This window comes from Fringilla coelebs, assembly GCF_963513975.1.
Source record: "Fringilla coelebs genome assembly, chromosome: 12".
Lineage (NCBI taxonomy): Eukaryota > Metazoa > Chordata > Aves > Passeriformes > Fringillidae > Fringilla > Fringilla coelebs.
In genome coordinates this window covers 16,193,918-16,211,779 of record NC_140038.1, presented here as the reverse complement: position 1 = coordinate 16,211,779, position 17,862 = coordinate 16,193,918, and the positions used below count along the sequence as shown (strand labels likewise).

At 47.3% G+C, this 17,862-nt stretch overlaps 1 protein-coding gene across 1 annotated transcript in view; it reads right to left on the bottom strand.

The window, feature by feature from the left end:
- Positions 1-16,337, bottom strand: part of SLCO3A1 (solute carrier organic anion transporter family member 3A1) — a gene marked incomplete at its 5' end in the record, with an annotated part of 129,800 nt that extends 113,463 nt beyond the window's left edge. Inside the window, one exon of the mRNA XM_084213540.1 lies at positions 16,164-16,337. Coding sequence (XP_084069666.1) covers positions 16,164-16,337 — 174 coding nt within the window. The remainder of the gene's footprint in view (positions 1-16,163) is intronic.
- Between the last annotated feature and the right edge of the window lie 1,525 nt (positions 16,338-17,862).

Below are 17,862 nucleotides of genomic sequence, written 5' to 3'. Positions count from 1 at the left end.
GGGAAAGCAAAAAAAAGGTGGTGATATGGACACACCCAGCTGGCTCTGCTCAAGGTCTGGAAATCATCTCTGCAGAGAAATTAGCATTCACATGACAGGGATAATAGATGCCACAGCTGAACCCCTGCTGAAAGTAGGGTGTTATTAGCTTGGCTCTTGCTGCATGTGCCTGCGCTGTTTCTAGGCCAGCACTCCAAAAATCTGCAAGTTACTGTACTGGTGCCATGAGGAGCTTGCAGATTGGATCTGTGCCTCATTGGTGTGAAAAATTCATTTTATATTCTAGTGACCAACTCTGAGGTTACTGACCCAGTCCAAATTAAGCACACGTTCAAGGTCAGGATTTTCAGGGCCTGAGAAAAGAGAGGGTACTGCACCATGCAGGAAGAGAAACAGCACATCACACTCCTAGCTGAGACAAGGCACACATTTTTGGCAACCTTCTTCTCTCTGGCATCAAGCAGAAAACTTTCCTGTCACCTCCTGTAGCCCACTGTGCATCTCCTCACCACATTTCAGCAGCCACAGCATCCTGTGCCCCTGGCCCTTGGCCAACACACAAGGCACAAAACAAGCGTACCTGGGCACCTCTCGCAGGGTTTCACAGCTGTGCCACAAACACAGAGCTGCTCCAGGCTGCTGCACGCTGCAAACAGAGCACTCAGCACCCATGGAAGATATCCTGTTTGGTCAGAAGTGATACACCAGTGCAAAGCCACAATTTGTTCCAAAATAGATTAAACCAGAAAAAAGCCACGTGCCTCTCAGAGGTAAACGTGCACTTTCCACTGCTCTAGTGCAGCTGGGATCCAAACAGGCTGTATAAAAACCTCACTTCCAACCCAGGCAGCCCCTGCAGCAAACAGCGAGGCAGGCAGGGCTGTCAGCACCTCCCTGCTTGGCTTCCTGCAGATCCTGCACGGGGCACAAAGGGCTGACCCCCTTTCCCAGCTCCCCGAGGAGGGGAAGGCGCAGTGCCCCATTTACAGCACTGTGAACAGAAACATCCCTGGGGGGTTGCTTGCAGCTCCCCCCTCACATCCACCGTGGAAAGCCAGCCTGAGTCACCAACAGCTCGGGGCAGACCCAGGTACAGAGCCAGGCCACAGGGAACTGCCTAAGCAGAGCCTGAAAGGCTTTTCTGTTGCTCTGAAACAGATGCACACCACAGCCAAAATCTAGTTTTTTAACCTTTTAAAGCCCCAGCCTACAGTGATATTATAATCACAACCACAGACTTAGTGTCCACACAAGCTTTCTGCCTCCAGGTCTGCTGTTCAATACTGAACTCACTGAGGGAAAGCAGGTGGTATTTTAGTCCCTGACAAGGTATCTACATAAAATCACCCAGTGCCAGAATCCATTTTTAGCACAAACTTTCCTTGAGTAGCCCACTTACAACAAAGCCAGTAGGTATTTGAATCCTTACTTATTTTAAAATGTTATGTCATCTTCACTGGCAGCCAAATAACACATCACAAACACGCAAAGAGGCACAAACCTCAAGCCTGTAGCTGCATTTCTGCATGCTTTAAAAACTGTAGCATGGAACAGCATGGAACAGTGCTGCCGGCACATTTCAGATCTGGAGGATGAAAAATTCCATGTGGAATAAGTGCACAGCAGCAGGGGCTGGTGAGCAGGGACAGCCAATCTCTCTGTCAAAGTAAACAGCCAAGGGAAAGCTGCTGGAACATCTTTGACATGTTCAGAGATGGATTTTTTTTTTTTCCCTCCATGGGCAGCAAGTAGGTGTAGAAAGCCAGATGAAGAGGAATTCAAAGTGTGTAATTTAAATTTAGGTTCCTGCAGCACTCCTGGCCCCATACAGAGCTGGCAGCAAGATGCATACATGGGTCTGGAACTCTGAAAACTGGGAACCATCATGCTGGGTTCCAGCTGAGAGGAGGAGAAGAAATTCAAGAAATTCATGTCACTGTTGGATTCTTTACAGGAAAAAAACCCTTCCCATATACTATCCCATGGACTATGTAGCACCACTGCAGAGGCACAATCCCAAGCTGTCCCACTGCAATGCCCTCCTTTCTCCACCTCCACACCTGAACGCAGGTTTGCTTGTTCATCCAATAAAACATTTCCTAACACAACACTTCCATGCCTGCAGAGAAGGCTTCCTGCTATAACACAGAAACCAGGAAGCCAGCCTGCCCAGCAAACCTGCCACGTGAAGGGCTTCATGTTAGCTTAATTTATCATCAGGAGCTGCACTCGGGGCTGAGGGTGCACCTGAGTTGTGCAGATGAAGAAGCAAGGCCTGTGGAGCTGGGTGCTGAAGCATTCCCAGCTGCCAGGCATGACCCAGGGCAGAAGTGACACAGGCAGGACACTCTGAGGCAGCATTAATAAAAGCTTTGAAGGAAGCTGAATTCAGTTTTCACGGTTGGGGGACAGCAGTGATTATATAAAGGCTGTATACTGGGAGAGGAGCTTTTCTGACAAGTCCTGCTACCTTTTTCCTCTTCTGCTCTGGCTCTGCTGATATCTCTCCTGCTCTACTCCCTATCCAGCAGAAAGGATGCCTGGCTGCAGCAAATGGGAACTCGGCTTAGGGAGAAGTTTGAGGCTTTCCCCATCAACCAGAGCATCAAATGCTTTAATTTATTAAGCCCTGGGACACAGGAAGCCATTTAAAAGGGAAACAACAAAATGGCCACATTGTAATGTGCCATTCCACAGCACTTGTGGGCAACTCATAAAAGAAACGACAAATTACACTTCTGCATGTGGAATTGAGGTCTCACCAGCCACACCCCAGGCTTGCCCCAGAGACTCACACCCTGCAGCCCACACCAGCACTGTCCCTGTCATCCTGCTTGTTTGCTAAGTAACACCCTCCTCCCAAGCTGCTCACAAGCCACTCGTTTCTGCTTCCACCTTGTCTGTGTGCAGTGCCAGGGGTACAAACAGGAGCCATGTGTTGGCTGCTGCCAAACTCCCCACTAAAGGAAGAGGCAGGCTGGGAGGTGAGCAAGGAGGGCCATGGTGTAAGCAGGTGAGTCAGGGCTTTAAGATGATCTTAAATCGATGCACAGCAGAATCACCAGACCCTGAAACACTTTAATGAGCACACACGAGGAAAACAGAAGTGCCCACCTCTTCTATTCACCCATCAGAGTCTGACACGAGCCAAAGCACAACAGGAGAGGGGCTCCCCTAGAGGATCCCTGCTCCTAGGGACACGGCAAATTCTGGTAAGAATCCATCATTCAGGCACTAAAGAGTGGGAATGCTTTTGGATTCAGCATTCAAGACAAAGCCAGAGACATCCACTAACGAATGGTTACTGCAGCCAACACGAGCACTCTCTCTTCTCTGCTTGAACTTTTCCAGTCTGGGTTCTCTCAACCTCCACAGCCATTCAAATCCCATGTTTTCATCTCCTTCCAGTTCTTCCCTCATCCTTTGCAGACAGCTTCTACATGAAGTTAATTCTCTTTATACTCAGCTTCTCCCTGGTTCCTGCCTCCCCAAGGTACTAATTACAATACAGTTTATTAGCCAGGCACATAACACTTAGTCTCTAATTTTGCCCTGCTTTAAAGGAAGCTAGACACCACTGAGACAGTCCACTGCAGTCAGGAACAGGGAAGGATATTTTTCAAAAGCACTTCAGTGGCTTTGGAACACGAGTCCCACTTTCAAAGAGACACTTGGAGTAAGTCACTTCTGTCAATGACAGTATGGCTCAGAAAACATCCTTGAAAATAACACCCTCAGGCTCTTTTAAAATCCATCACTTACCAAAGAGTGAGTAAAGCAGCCCCAAGCAGCCTTTTCCAGTGAAGCCTCAAAGAGCAAAAGGCCAAACATTTCAGCCCTGACATTTCAGGCAGGTGTGAAGGAGACAGGGATGCCATTCAGCAACAAGGCTGCATCATCACAGGTAGGATAGCACAAAATTACTACCCCATTAATTAATTTAGTTCAGCCTGTTTTGATAACTGCTAGAGACCTGGTTCAGGGCACAAGGCACTCTCATCCCATTTACCATCACTGGAGCAGCTCAGTGCCCACCATCCTACGCCACAAGATGACCACAGGACCTGACAATAACACAGCTAGCACATTTGCTGATTGAGAGAGAAAGCCCAAAGAAGGCTTGGAGAGGTCCATGACAAAGCCAGGAAATGAGCCCAAGCACGCCTGGTCTGCACCTTCACCACAGAACACAAATAGCAGCTGTTCCTCAGCCAACAAGAGTTACCCCACGGGCTGAGCTGTCCTCTCCCAAGTCTGCCACATGTCACACTGTCCAATGCAAATAAATCCAGATTTCTCTGGGCACAAATATCAGCCTTGACTGATGAAGGGAGTCAGTTGGGCGTGACAGGTCTGGACAGCCAGCTGCAGAGGAAGAGCTTGGCTTGAAAACATTATCCACATGTGGCAGGAATGTTCCTCTGTTCCTGCCAAGCTGCCACCATCACCAAAATCTACCTCGCCAGTATTGGTTCAGAGGAATCAAGCTGCTGTTCCTCCATCATTTAATCTCTCACTTGCCTGAATAGTGGTGGCGAGGAGGAGGTCAGGGAAATGCACAGTGACAGGACTCCTGGAAACACTCCATGAACCTAATATTTTGTGACACTGTCTGGATACCAAGAGTTCTGAATGCAATCAGGGTGCTGAGAATCAAATTGAAAGTGTCTGAATCTATGCGCTATCAAGTACAGGAGGAAGATAAAGAAAAAAACCAAATGTCATTTTAGTTTCATTTGCACTTCCAGTGTAGTAAAGTTCCGTGCACCTCTTAAAGATCCCATTCCTTGAAGCCTCAGTGTGATGCCTAACAGGAATCCATAAAGACTTGATCCACAGAAACTTGAGTACAAGTATTGGAGTACACTTATTGGAGTAACACACCCCATTCATGCCAAAAGGCCTGCCTGGCTAAACCAGAAGACCACACTTTGCCACACATCTGCAGAACATTTGTGTCCATTTTGGCCAAGCACTCCCCCAAATTGCAATGCCAACTCAGAGTAAGTCAGTTTGAACATGGAAATACAGAAGTACTGAGCTGGAGACATTGTAGGAGAAAAAACTTCCATACAGGAGACCATACAACCTTATACCAAATCCCAGAAAGAACTCTGCATCCAGATTTACCTCCCAGTTTTTACCCTGCTAACCAACTGCTCACTGGATAGCTGCCCATAGATACCAGAGGTGCAGTCTATTAATGTGGGAGTATCTGGAAAACTTAGATAACAAGGGACCCTGGGCACTGTTCAGGGATAGACTTCAAAAGTTTGCAATCTGAAAACACACAGATCTGATTCTAGAGACTGCATCCAGTATTTCCCATGAGTCATTATATACAACTACAGTAATTCATAAGGGATCTTACAACTACAGCAATTCATTAGGGATCTGTTTAAATAAGAAGGCAAAATAAAAATTCTGGCAAAAAGCTTGTCCAGCATAGAATCAAGCTGAATAATTCCAATCAATAAATGCCATCTAAAATAAGGGAGGCTACACCATAAGGCTCAAATGCTTCCACAAAAAACAGCAAGAAGATCTTTGAAACTTCTGCCTTCTTGCTAAGAAAGAGCAAGAACTGAGATTAAGTGCAGCGCAGTAGCCTTGACGCATCCTAATCCATGGAAAACCCTGAACTTCTGTACAGGGCCAGCATCTGAGAAAGCTTGTGCAGCTGTGCCAAATGACACAGCAAACCCACAAAACTGTGCCTCCAGCACATGGCTTGCTAGTGTGGCTTAACTTCAATAGCCATCAAATAACTCCCAAGCTGATTTTGGAATCCATTCATTCACACAGTGATCTGTCAATGCAGAAGAGGCCTCAATTATGTGAATTAACTCATGGAAGTGCATGGTTTATCTAGCTCCATGCAATACTTGAATACTTGCAGCCTTTGCTCTCCAGCTGTCTGAAGCTGGTAGGTTTGAATCCCAAAGACTAAGGGAAAGCTTTTCAGTAACCCTGAACATCTCCCTTGAGTTACAATTTTTAATAGTATTAAATATCACAGATTACAGAATAAGAACTAACAAAACCCAAAGCACAACCTAGACTAGCACCTTGTGACCCAAGAGCTCAAGCAGCCATGTGGTTTTAGTGTCACATTTTGATATCAAAAATAGAAACTTGTGGTCCAAGCACCCCCCTTTGGACCAAAGTTGGAGAACAGAAGACAAGGCAGGTTCCAGCTGAGCTCAGTGGGCACCCCTTGCACTGAGCACCCCGGATGAGACCATCTCTCTGCAGGATCACCCAAACAGCCACCACTGCCCTTCACAAACAAGCACCCCTGGACAAGGCATCCCTTCAGCTGAAGCTCCTGTCCCTCAGCCAGCAGCTGCACTGACTTCAGACATAAGGACCTGCATTATAACTAGCTATAGGCAGCAGGAAACAAAGTGTGCATCTCATGCAGGGGCTGAAAGGCCCATTGTAATTAACCACTCTCAGCCCTGTATGCTGGACAGGACAAAAACAAAACCCACAGTTTTCCTTTGCTGGTAAGCCCTAAAACACTGCCCACTATTTCTCATAAAGGGCCTGTATACCCAGCACTTTCTCTATCACAAGCTAGAGCATTTGGCATAGGCTATGGGAAGGTAATTCCCACAAAAACCACATTTTACAGACAGTGCCTGCAGGACAGAGAGAGCACCACCAGGTTTTGGTCACACAGACATGCTTCTCCTTGGGCTGAACCTTGCTGCCCAGTGGGACACCACAAAAACCAGTGACTGATCACCCAGTGCAGACAGGACCCAAACTCAAGGGAAACCATTTACCCAGTGGCAGCCAACATTTCTGCAAAGAGCACATCAGTGCCCAAACATGATTAATGGTTTACCTTAGCTCTCTCCCAGCAGAGCACAGTGAGCATCTGACAGAGACTCCCAGAGAGCCTAGGGGGAAAAAAAAGGGGTGGGATGGGGGGAATATGGTGTTTTGATTTTTGGCTTTGTTTCAAACATCAAAATCTATTTTAATGGGAGATGAAAATTAATTTTTCCAGGTCAAGTCTGTTTTATCCCTGACAGTAAGTGCTTTATCTCAACCCACAAGCTTTTTCACCTCATTTTCTGTCCCCACTGTGTTGATGAGGGAGTGAGAGAGAAGCTGGGTGGTGATCTGGCTGCAGACCAAGGTTAACACACCATAACATCTCACCAAGCAAAGTGGACACCCTTTAACAAGAAAGGAGTTAAAGCTTGAAGAATGACTTGGAGAAAATAGCTTTCCTAAGTCACAATTACAGCTCTTCCTGCAGCTCAGTGAGATGAGGAGAAGCAAGCTGTAGGATTGTAAAACTGAAAGTCTTAAGCTTCTCCTCTTTAAAAATCAGATCTTAGTTATATACTGTTATTTTCCTGTTGTTTCCAAATTACTGGGTAACAAAGGATCCATCCCTAGTATGGCAACTCAATACATTATCATACAACACTCAGACCATGTCAGGATGAGAAGTGAGCATGTTTCCAGCAGATGAAACTCATTAGCAGGGCACAAGAAGCAGCAGGACACCACTGGGGGCATTCCCCTTTCATGTTTTTCAAAATAATTTTCTTTCAGTCAGTATTCTAGCTTCTCTCTTGGAAAGTTTTGGCATTTCTCAGTGTAGACAGGCACACGTGGTGTTTTTCAGAGGTACGGGGACATGCCAGTCCTCCTGCATCTTCCTTCAGAGATTCCTTTCAAGTTTAAGTGTAAGGTTTGTCCATCCCAGCACCAAAACATTCCCAGCAAATCTCTGGTCTCCTGCTAACGATGTGCCAAACCACGTTTGCATGAAGCTGAGAAGTGGAAAGAGGTAGCAACTATTTCATATCCTCCTTTTCAGAAGTGAAAAACAAGAACTCCAGACAATCTTTCTGCAGCCCTTCCTGGTAAAGTTCCACCAGAGAAAACAAATACCATTCATTGTTTAACAGGACAGCCTGCAAAACTATTAAGTTATGATGTTTTCTCACTCCCTGCTATTGCTTTGGGGAATTACAGGGATGAAATAAATCTGAAACTACAGAACACTCAGAACTCTGTCCTGCCATGGCAAACAGGGGCCCACCACTGCTATCCTCTGGCCCTGCTGTGTTTGAACACAGGTGCTCCATCTAACACATATTCCAAGAAGACTCCAGGAAAAATATTTCCTTTTCACCTTAAACATGAATTCATAGAGTGATTCCTCTGTTTTAGGAATGCAGAGGACACCACTACCTGTCACTAAAGCGATTTCACATTGTTTCATGCAATTCTCCAGGTATTAAAATGGTAGGTATCATCCTAAAATACACACATGCAACACACATTTCAAGGCTGTTTCTTCTATATTGACCCAAACTCAACGCTGATTTCAATTCAGCCAGAAGGTCTGCCAGTGGAAGACAAAAAAAAAAAAAAAAAAATGCCACAAATATACCACTATTCATCTCTGAAAATGAAAAGTGAAACATTTCTGAAAGGTTTCTGTACTCTTCCACACCCACACCACACATCTCTTCTCAACAGCAGAACTTTCTTTCAGTTTCCTAATAAGAGAGTTTGTAGTTGCCTTTAAAAAAACCCAAACAACTAAAGACAATGTTGGATTTGGATGCAAACATCAAAGCACCAAAAAACAAATCTGCCATAGTTGCTTCAGAAACTGGGTGAGTCATGAAGACCTCAATACAACTGAATTATCCAGGTTCTGTCAAAAACTTCACTGTCACTTGATGGATCACCACAAAACTAAATGTGAAGTCTTTTTCCACTTTCAGTAAACTAAGGAATTGTGAATTATACCAGTGAACAGCATGGTAAGTGTTTCAAAAGGACACTTAAATATTAAAAATAAGCCAATTCCAGCAATCCTTGCCCAGGAAACCGACGTAGCATGAAATAACAACTCCTGTGCCCCCACACCCTGTGCTCTCACAGCCACTGTGCCTGCAAACACGCAGAAACCATCCCAGTGATAGCTGCAGACACCAAGATGGTGTTAAAAAAATACAGAGAAATCAGCTGGCTGCCTGGTGAGGTTTGGAAAGGCTACTATGAAGGGAGAGGCAGCAGAGGGGAAAAACAGAAACCAAAGCACATTCCTTTTCTTCTTGAAAATCACAATGATGATAAACATTCCAGCAAACCAGAAATAAATATTTTGCTTTTACACTCCAGTCATCTAAAATAACTGGCTGGGTTCAGGCACTGCTGCAACAGAAGCTCAGTAAAAGATCTTCAATTTCAATACAGGGGGCACTGTGCAAGAGCAGGAGGGGCTGCCTGCCTCACTTCAGCAAGGAATACTCAGGTGGCAAAATGCTGGAGCGCATCAAATCAAGAATTAGGCTGGGGGAAAAAAAGGTGCTAACTTGAGAGCTTAGGAAATCTGATTTTAGTTCTGAGGTGTCTCCTGGTTTGCTGAGTGAGGAGGGGCAGATCCAGACCTGTGCTCTAAGTCTTTAGCTCTGTATGATTATGACTGCATGCCTGCCTAACATCTGGGAAAAAGGAACATTCCTTCAGCCCCTGGAGAAGGATGCAGGATCACCTCTCTGAACACTGCAGAATGCTTCCCATAAGAGGGCAGAGCCCTCCCAGCATGGATGGGAGGAGTGCCAGACACTCCAGGAGCTTCCTCACCAGCCTGCAATCACTATTGATCCTATTGACAGCACATGGAGCAGGGCAGTGAGAAATCTCTGCTCCGTGGAGCAGGCACCCCTGTTTGCTTTGCACTGCCTGTCTACAAAGAGAGCTTCTGGTGGCTGCTCCAAGGTGACCTGGAGACAGGACTCTTGGGGTTCTAGTCCTGGTTTCGCTGCAGAGCTATAATGAAGCCTTGTAAATCAAAATCAGTGGCCCATTTTTCTGTGCAATAGGAAAAATTAAGTCTTCCAAACTCCACCGGAGCACTTAAAGGAGTTACTCCACAAAGTACTATCAGGCTTATTTAAACTCTTTTGGATGATGCTTAAAATGCAACACTTGTAGTTTCATCTGGTGTTGATCAGGAGACAAAGCCACACTAATTCATCCAAGGTGCAACCTCACCCACTAAACAGCTTGCCATTGTTTGATCTTCCTGTGCAGGAATAGCAGGAGACCAAGCAGCCTACAAGTAAGGATTATAATACACAGAGGACAAATTCTTCTTGATGAATTGCAGAATAACCCTTCTGAAGCAATAAATGTGCACTGCTGTAGCAGGACAGAAGTTGACTTTTGGTCCTTTACAACATCCTGAAAGGAAGGGATGAAAAACCCATGCAAACCTGACAGACTCCCCTTTCTGGGAAGCAGAGAGCATCTGCTCTGCCTCACAGAGCAACAGAGGGATCACAGCCCCACTGAGCCCTCTCTGGGACAGGGGCTACAGGACCACTAAAGAGTCCCACTGCATGACATTCCCAAGCACAAATGGCACAGCCCTTCAGACCAGTGCACTCTCTGCTCTAACTCAAGATCCCTTTAAAGCTCAGCTGCAGGAACACTGCTGGCCATTAAAGCACACAGAGCCTGTCACACAGGCACTCTGCAAGAGATGGGACATTGGTTTTACAGTGGACCACAACATTTCTAACTGTTCCTTCTTTCAGAGCCTACGAACATCACTTGGCCCTCACAGAGAAATTGAAGAACTGCCAAACTTTCTGCTAAAAAATAATAAAAACACTAAAATTCCACATTTAGACATCAAGTGCATTTTGCCTTTAAATGGATTTAACCAAGAAGACTTCAGGTTGTAAGTTGCAAGTCACACATAATACATAGTGTCAGAGATAAGTATGTTACTTCTACACTGTTTCATCTATTAGCAGCAGAGAAAAAAAAAACCCTTTTCACCTAATCAACACATACATGCCAGTTACAAGTTTTCTTGATACTCAAAAAGCCACACTGGGATTGGAATTTGTTTCTATCATTTCAATAAAGTTTTTATGTTAATGTGTCCATGCCACACTCCCAACTCACACCCCCACAGGAGCCTGAAAGCATCAGGACCCAGAGCTGGATCTGGTTTCTGCTCCACCCTGCAGTGAGAGACCCCCCAAAAATATCAGAAGGCTTCTTTGAGAAGAAATACGAATGTAGTCAAAAGAGCTAGTTTAGAATAACTTTCTGTGCAACTCAGCTGCAGAACAGACAATGTTCTCTAATGGGAAAGGCACACTAGAAACAACTTTCCAGAAATAACATTGCCAGCAAAGATATATCAAGGGAAAATGAATGGTAAGCAATAACTAGCCAATGCTTGGCAATATTCATCCCCACTAAAACGTTTATTTTCACTCCATGGGTTTCTTCCCCTTTAACTACCCCAGTGACAAATAAATTATGAACATTACAGATAATTTATTACTCAGCACGGCTGAGGATGGAGAGGGAAAAAAAGGCAGCAATATTTTCAAGCTGATTCTTACTCCAGAAAAACAAATACTTTATTAAAACCAATAATAAATTAAAAAGGAAAAACTACTTTTGTAGTTGTCTGCCCATGCCTAAGCCATTCAGACTCTGCTGCTGCCAACCAGTCAAATGCTTTATCAATAGCTTCAGAAACAGAATCAAGCTCTTAATCTCTGCCTCAGTTTCCCCATCTGTGACACTTCTCCCACCCCATCCATTCAGACTGCAAATACACAGAGGCAAATTCTACTGTGCAGCACCAAGGACAACAGAAAGCTCTGAAGCACTGCAGCACTCCCAAAACTGACTTTAATGACATCCTTCATGCAGATCCTGCCAGATTTCAAGGAGGGTTTGATCAGGTCTGTACCACGGAACACAGTATTCTATTTGTTATATTTAACATGAGAGTGGAAAGGGCTGCATAGCAAAACAACTTAAAAAATCCAAAGGCCACATTTTGCTGTTAACCCCTCAGTTCCCAGCTGTCCATCACACAGGGCCCCTACTTCTGTTTGTTCCACCAGGAAACCTTTGGTCATGAACTTCTATATTTATCTTTGATACTTATCTTTTTCCTGAAGATGGAATTTCAAGATTTTCATTTGTATCTCAAACCCCAGCAGCAATAAACCCACACAGAAGGAGCCTGTCTTAGAGACCACATACATACACACCCTCTCACCTGGAGTCACACAGCGCTAGTTTTACTGCAGACACTTAGTTAAGAGAGTTTTTGCAGGCTGCAGTCGAACACTGCTGCATGGGCAAAGCTCTCCCTAGGAAGTTAAGCACGGCTCAAAAGTTTTCATTCAGCAAAACAAGAAACAATTTGGCATTCATTCCCACGCAAACACCAATGCACCCTCCTTGGGAGGGACCAATTATTTTCCTTTCCATCCCATGCTCAGGCCAGTCATCCTCTATCACTTGATAAAACACATGAATAGCTGCATTCAAAGCTGTAGCAAACAGAGACAGCTCAGTAAAGCTCTGTAAAAACAGCTCCCCAGAGCACACCACAGAACTGGTTCCCAACGTGCTTCCCATATGCATGCCCTTTATCTAAAGGAGCCCATGACTTTGGCAGATGTTGGATGCTTGCAACTAGGTCAGTTTGAACCAGAGTGAGTCGAGGCTAAAGGCCAGGGAGAGAAATTAAACTGCACTCCTGCTCCACAAACTGTGCCTGTCAAAGAGAGAGCTCCTTGCCTTCTGCTCAAGCAGTGATTTCACCACTGGCTAGGCACAAGATCTGACTGGCAGGGTGATGAAATGCCTCAGAGATGAACCATCAGGAGCACTTGGAACGTTATTACCAGCAAAAATATTCCAAAATATAGAGCATGAAGGAATTCATGGGGAGGGAGGGAGGTAGACAGGCAGGAAAGTGCTGCCAAGGTATGTGAATCAGCCTTATCGAAATCCTCATCGCTGCACGGCTGGCATCACTGATCACACTGCTGCATCCACCCAAAAGGCACAAGGCTCCAGCTGGAGAACAGAGGCTCCAGCCCTTCCCTCCTCGTGCCATCTGCACCAGTCACCCTCAGCTCTTTAATCCACTGCCCAACGCTGCAGGAGAGCGACTGCAGGTGGAAATCAGCTGGGCTGCTAAAAGTTGCTGCAAAAATCCTGAGTAACTTCTGCAGCAGGGATGCCTGCAGACTACAAGCAGCATTTTCCCAACTGCCACTGCAGTTGCTGGGAAATTCAAGTTTCCAAAAGCATGCAGGAGTAATTAGATGAAGCCAAATAAATGTGTACACAAAACCTTACACGAATATGCAAATAATAGGGTGTATTCAGCAGCCCCAGAAATTAAAGCAGCAGCGCAGGCTTGTATTTGCATAAACTATGCAGGATATGGCACCAAGTAATTTTGGAACATGTGCATTTTGCAAACAGCAAGCATAATAATAGACAAATATTTTGGAACGTGACATTGATCAAATACTCCCTAAAACTTCACAAGAAGAACCTCAGAGACACTGCACTATTTAAACACAGACATCTACTGCTGGCATCCTGGGGTATTTTCACTGCTGAGTTCTGTGGGAAAAGAATTGGACTTTATATAGATTTTTATCAGCATTTATTATTTATAAAACCCTGTTGGCAAGCAGAATGTTTTATGAACAAATAAAAGTGAATGATCCTTGCTTAAAAACCACATAATGAATGAATGTATACTTTGTATATATATACAAGTGGTTGCTGCTAGTCTATTGCATAGCGAACATGGAAAAGGGGAGGTTTCTTACATCTCTAAAAAGAAATAACAATAGCCACTTCTAAATGTACTGACATGAAAGCCAAGCCCAATCCAAACTAAGCTCTTCAATCACTCCTGAAAAGCCAAGCCCCTGGCTTGTTTTCTTAACAAGCCCGAGTTTCTGCCCTCATGGTCTCCCTGCACCGAACAAGACAAAAATCTGAGGAAACCAACTTGTCGCCGTATAAGGCAAAAAAAGGTTTCTCTTCCTGAGTTACAAATAACTAGGGAAAGTCACACATGTGGCCAAGGAAAGCAGAACTACAATACAGAACTCCCTCACTGCCGACAGGCTAAAATTAGTAGTTTATTCAACTGTCCAGAACTACACACTGTGCCTGTCCTATGCAGCATCTCCCCATTTGCCAGTCTTGCTGTTTGCTCTCCACTTTGTCTCGCCTGCTAATTTGTCCCTCGGGGAGCAGCCCAAGCAGCCACCACCGAGCCCCACTCATCCCAGGAGCACGAGCAAATGAATATCCACTTGCAGCTACACCTGGGCAACTGTGCAGTGCCTCCAGCTGATTCCACCCCATGGCAGCACCTGAGAACAGCACTTGGCCCCCGTGGGACACTCAGTCTGCAAAAATGATTAAGTGCTCCGTGCTTTCCAGCAAGCATCTTTGCTGCTCCTGCTCTCACTCCCCTGCAGCACCTGTAAGCACAGTGCTGGGCAGATTTGCTTCAAGCACAGATTCACCCTGCAACAGCAATTCCACATTTGCATCTGTTCATTGTATGAAGAGCTTCATGGCATTTGCAGTGACGGCAGAGAAATTATACGGGGAACAGAGGAACACTTGCCCAGTGCAGCTGGGCCACTGCTTATGCATGCTAGGGATTGTTTTGAGTTTAGTTTGCTTTTTTTTTCCTTTCCCCTCCACTGCCCAGTTGTCTGTTACTGCCTGTGGATCCCACTGGCCATGCTGCTCAGGACATAGACCTGGAGAGAGGCAGAGAGGAGAGACAGCAGCACCTCAGCTGAGCTCAGCCCTTGGAGGAGGGGAATCGCAGCGCTCCTTTCCCGGCAGTGGGGCTGGGGTGTGTGGAACACTCCAAAGGAGCAGCAACGCTACTCCGCCACAAAGCACGCCCCAGGAGCTGGGGAAAACAGGAAAAGAAACGCGAAACTGGCGAGGAGTGAGCAATGCAAAGGAGTTTGAGGGAAATGCCACGCTAGGGACGAATGCTGCTGATCCTACGCTCGAAACACCCCAGCGAAGCACGCTGATATACAGCCCCCTAGCAGATCCAGGCATTCCTGGCACACCGGTGCCCACCGGGTGACATCACCCGTGGGCTCTTCCTTGGCTATTACTGGGAGGAAGGATTATCCTACACTCATTCACACTGACAGCTCATTTTGCAAGTAGCTCATCGGAAACAATATATTTACTTACTAAGGTGTTACTCACATAAAACAGGCGTGCTCCTGTCAGGCTCCTACATATTAAGTTATATCCACATATACTCACCTAGGGTATAGAGCTGCTGAATTTATCTCATCAGATGTGATGCAGTTTCCTTTGGAATTACAACTATGTTTCAAACTAAACTTATGCTTTATTATATGGAGATGAATTCTAATTTCCATTTCATATTAAGAGGGAATATTAACCATGGTTAGTTTAGTCACATACCTTGAAAAATTATAGATCACGTTCAGTACAAATTTGCATAAGTAGTTTGAGCATGTGAAAGAAGCAATGCTAAATGCTGAATACAAGTACCAAATGCAGAGTTCTTACATTTACTGTAGAATATATTATGTGTATGGCCTCAAAAAGCCTCAGAGATTACGAATACATTTCTTTTCCATGGAAACTATAATTCTCAAATCCAGCAAGCTATTTTAAGAAATTTAAATCAACTATACACTTATATCTGCTGGAAGCAGAACATTTCCACAGGCTGTACACTTCAAGGCACAAGCACAGCCGTATGGACATCTTCCCAACTCTTCTACTACACTTCTGCCTCTGACACCACATCTCACTATGCAGATCGAGTGCCAAAGTCTTATTTGGATTGTTCTGTACCCAACACCGAGACTTTCGGGGCTGCTGCGCTTTGCACCGCCGCATCACTTAAGAGGATGAGGAAAAGCGGTAACGCGGGAGGCACGAAATAAACGCCCCACTAGCTTTTGCCGGTATTTATTCAGTGTGAAGCGGGAAGGCTGGCGCTGGAGCCGAGCGCCCGGCCAGCCGGAGAGCCGCGTTGGTGCCAGCCCGCCCCGGGCACGGCCGCGCTCCGGGCGCTCGGGAGTCCCGCGGAGCGGCCGCACAACTTGGGCGGCAGCGGGTGGGTGACCCCTCGGCACTGCTGAGTCATTTCAGCCGCCCAACGCCGGGGCTGCCCTGACCCCTCCGGGCTGGGGGGCCGCTCGCAGAGCCGCCCCGGCGCCGGGGAAACTTCCCCTGCGCTCCGCCGCGCACCCCCGCCCGCGGCTCAGCCCCGCCGGCGCGGGGGGCTGCGGGCCGGCCGCACTCACCAGGTAGGCTCCCACCGTGCCCTGGGCCAGCATCAGGGCGCACTCGGACACCAGGAAGAGCTGGATGCTGGAGAAGCAGGAGACCTTCCTCCGCCGCCTGCGCTGCCGCGGCGCGCCGGCCCCCGGGAGCTCGCTGCCGCCGCCGCCGCCCGCCGAGTCCCGCTTCCCCGGCATCCTCCCGGGCACCGCCGCTCCGCCGCCGCGGGATGGCGGGCCCCGCGGCTGCTCCGCGCCTTCCTCCTCCTCCGCCTCCTCCTCCTCCTCCTCGGGGTGCCAATCACAGCGGCAACCCGCGGCTGCCTCTCCGCCCGCGGGCTGCTGCCATGGCCAGCTCGCCGCCGCCTCCGCCGCCGCCTCCTCGCTTCTCCCCTCCCCTCTCCCGGCCGCGCTCCCTCTCTCCGCCGGCTCCGCGCAGGCCGAATCCGCGTCCCCGCCGGCGAGGGGCGGGGAACGCGAGGGGCTGGGGCTGGGGCCGGGGCTGGCGGCGGCTCCGCGGCGGGCGGGGCGGCCCCGTCCCGGGCTGCGGGCCCGGCGGGGGCAGCGGCGGCAGCGCCCGGGCCGAGCTCCGCGCCCCTGCCCCGCGCACCCGCCATCGGAGCGAGCGGCGATGCTCCCGCACGGCGCCGGCGGCGCGGGCTCTCCCCGCAGGTGGAGGGCAGGATGCCCCCTCATCCGCTCCCTGCCGGCCTGTGTCCCCCGTTCCGTTCTGTTGTAGGGGCCCCTTTGCAAAGGGAAACGGAGGCGCCACAAAAATTAAACGTAAGAAGAAATGAGCGGCTGGAGGTGACTTGCGTCGCACTGCCGCTGCCATGTGCGCCAGGCTTGGCCATGCTTGGTGCCCCTGGCGCCTGCCTTCCGTGGTGCCCTTTGTGGTCAGCACCACCTCGAGTTCTAATTTCAGGAGATATCTTCTCTTAAAAACCACTAATCTTCACTTCTACTATTACAGATCACATTCCTTGTCGGCGTAATTGCAAAACCTGATCTGTTTCACTCTTGAGATGCACTTTTCTTGTTCATTTCTGGATCCACGCTGGGGGCTGCTGTTATACTTGCTTGTGTTATTAAACTTTATTAAACTTCCAAGTTATATGGAACTTTAAGTCCACAACTTCTTTAGTACTAGGATGCCCATGGCCTTTGAGAGGAAGAATTTTTTGTGGAAACACAGGTTATATTTTTCAGAAATATCCCATGATTTTCATCCGTAATTTCATTTTCGAAGGTAGTTGAGGCCTTGAACCTCCTGAACACCTCAGAAGTTATCACTGAAAATGGAACTTATGACCGACCATTCTAATTTTCAGAGCATGAACCAGTCAGCACCTGGAAGTCAAGAGAACTGATATTTTGAATGAGCCCTTTTTTCTCCCTGTACTCTTCTTGAGTTTCTTCTCCAAAAATATTTTCAGCTCTTGGGGGCTTTTTATTTTGGCCTATTTTTACGTGAGTAACCTTATTAAACGCGATGCTGAAAATCTCTGAGCGGTGTCTCCACCCAGGCTGATGAATCTTTACTCCGACCAGCTGGTGCACATTGCAGAACTGCAAACCATTGCTGAAAAGAGAAGGGAGAGACCTGGCACGCTCAGTCGCTGCCCTTCGCTCATCAGCTGCCAGCAGGTCCCTCCCATGCCGAACTTTGTCTTGCCACAGCTTTTCCAGCAGGTCTGTGCCACATCGACAGGAGTCAATAGTC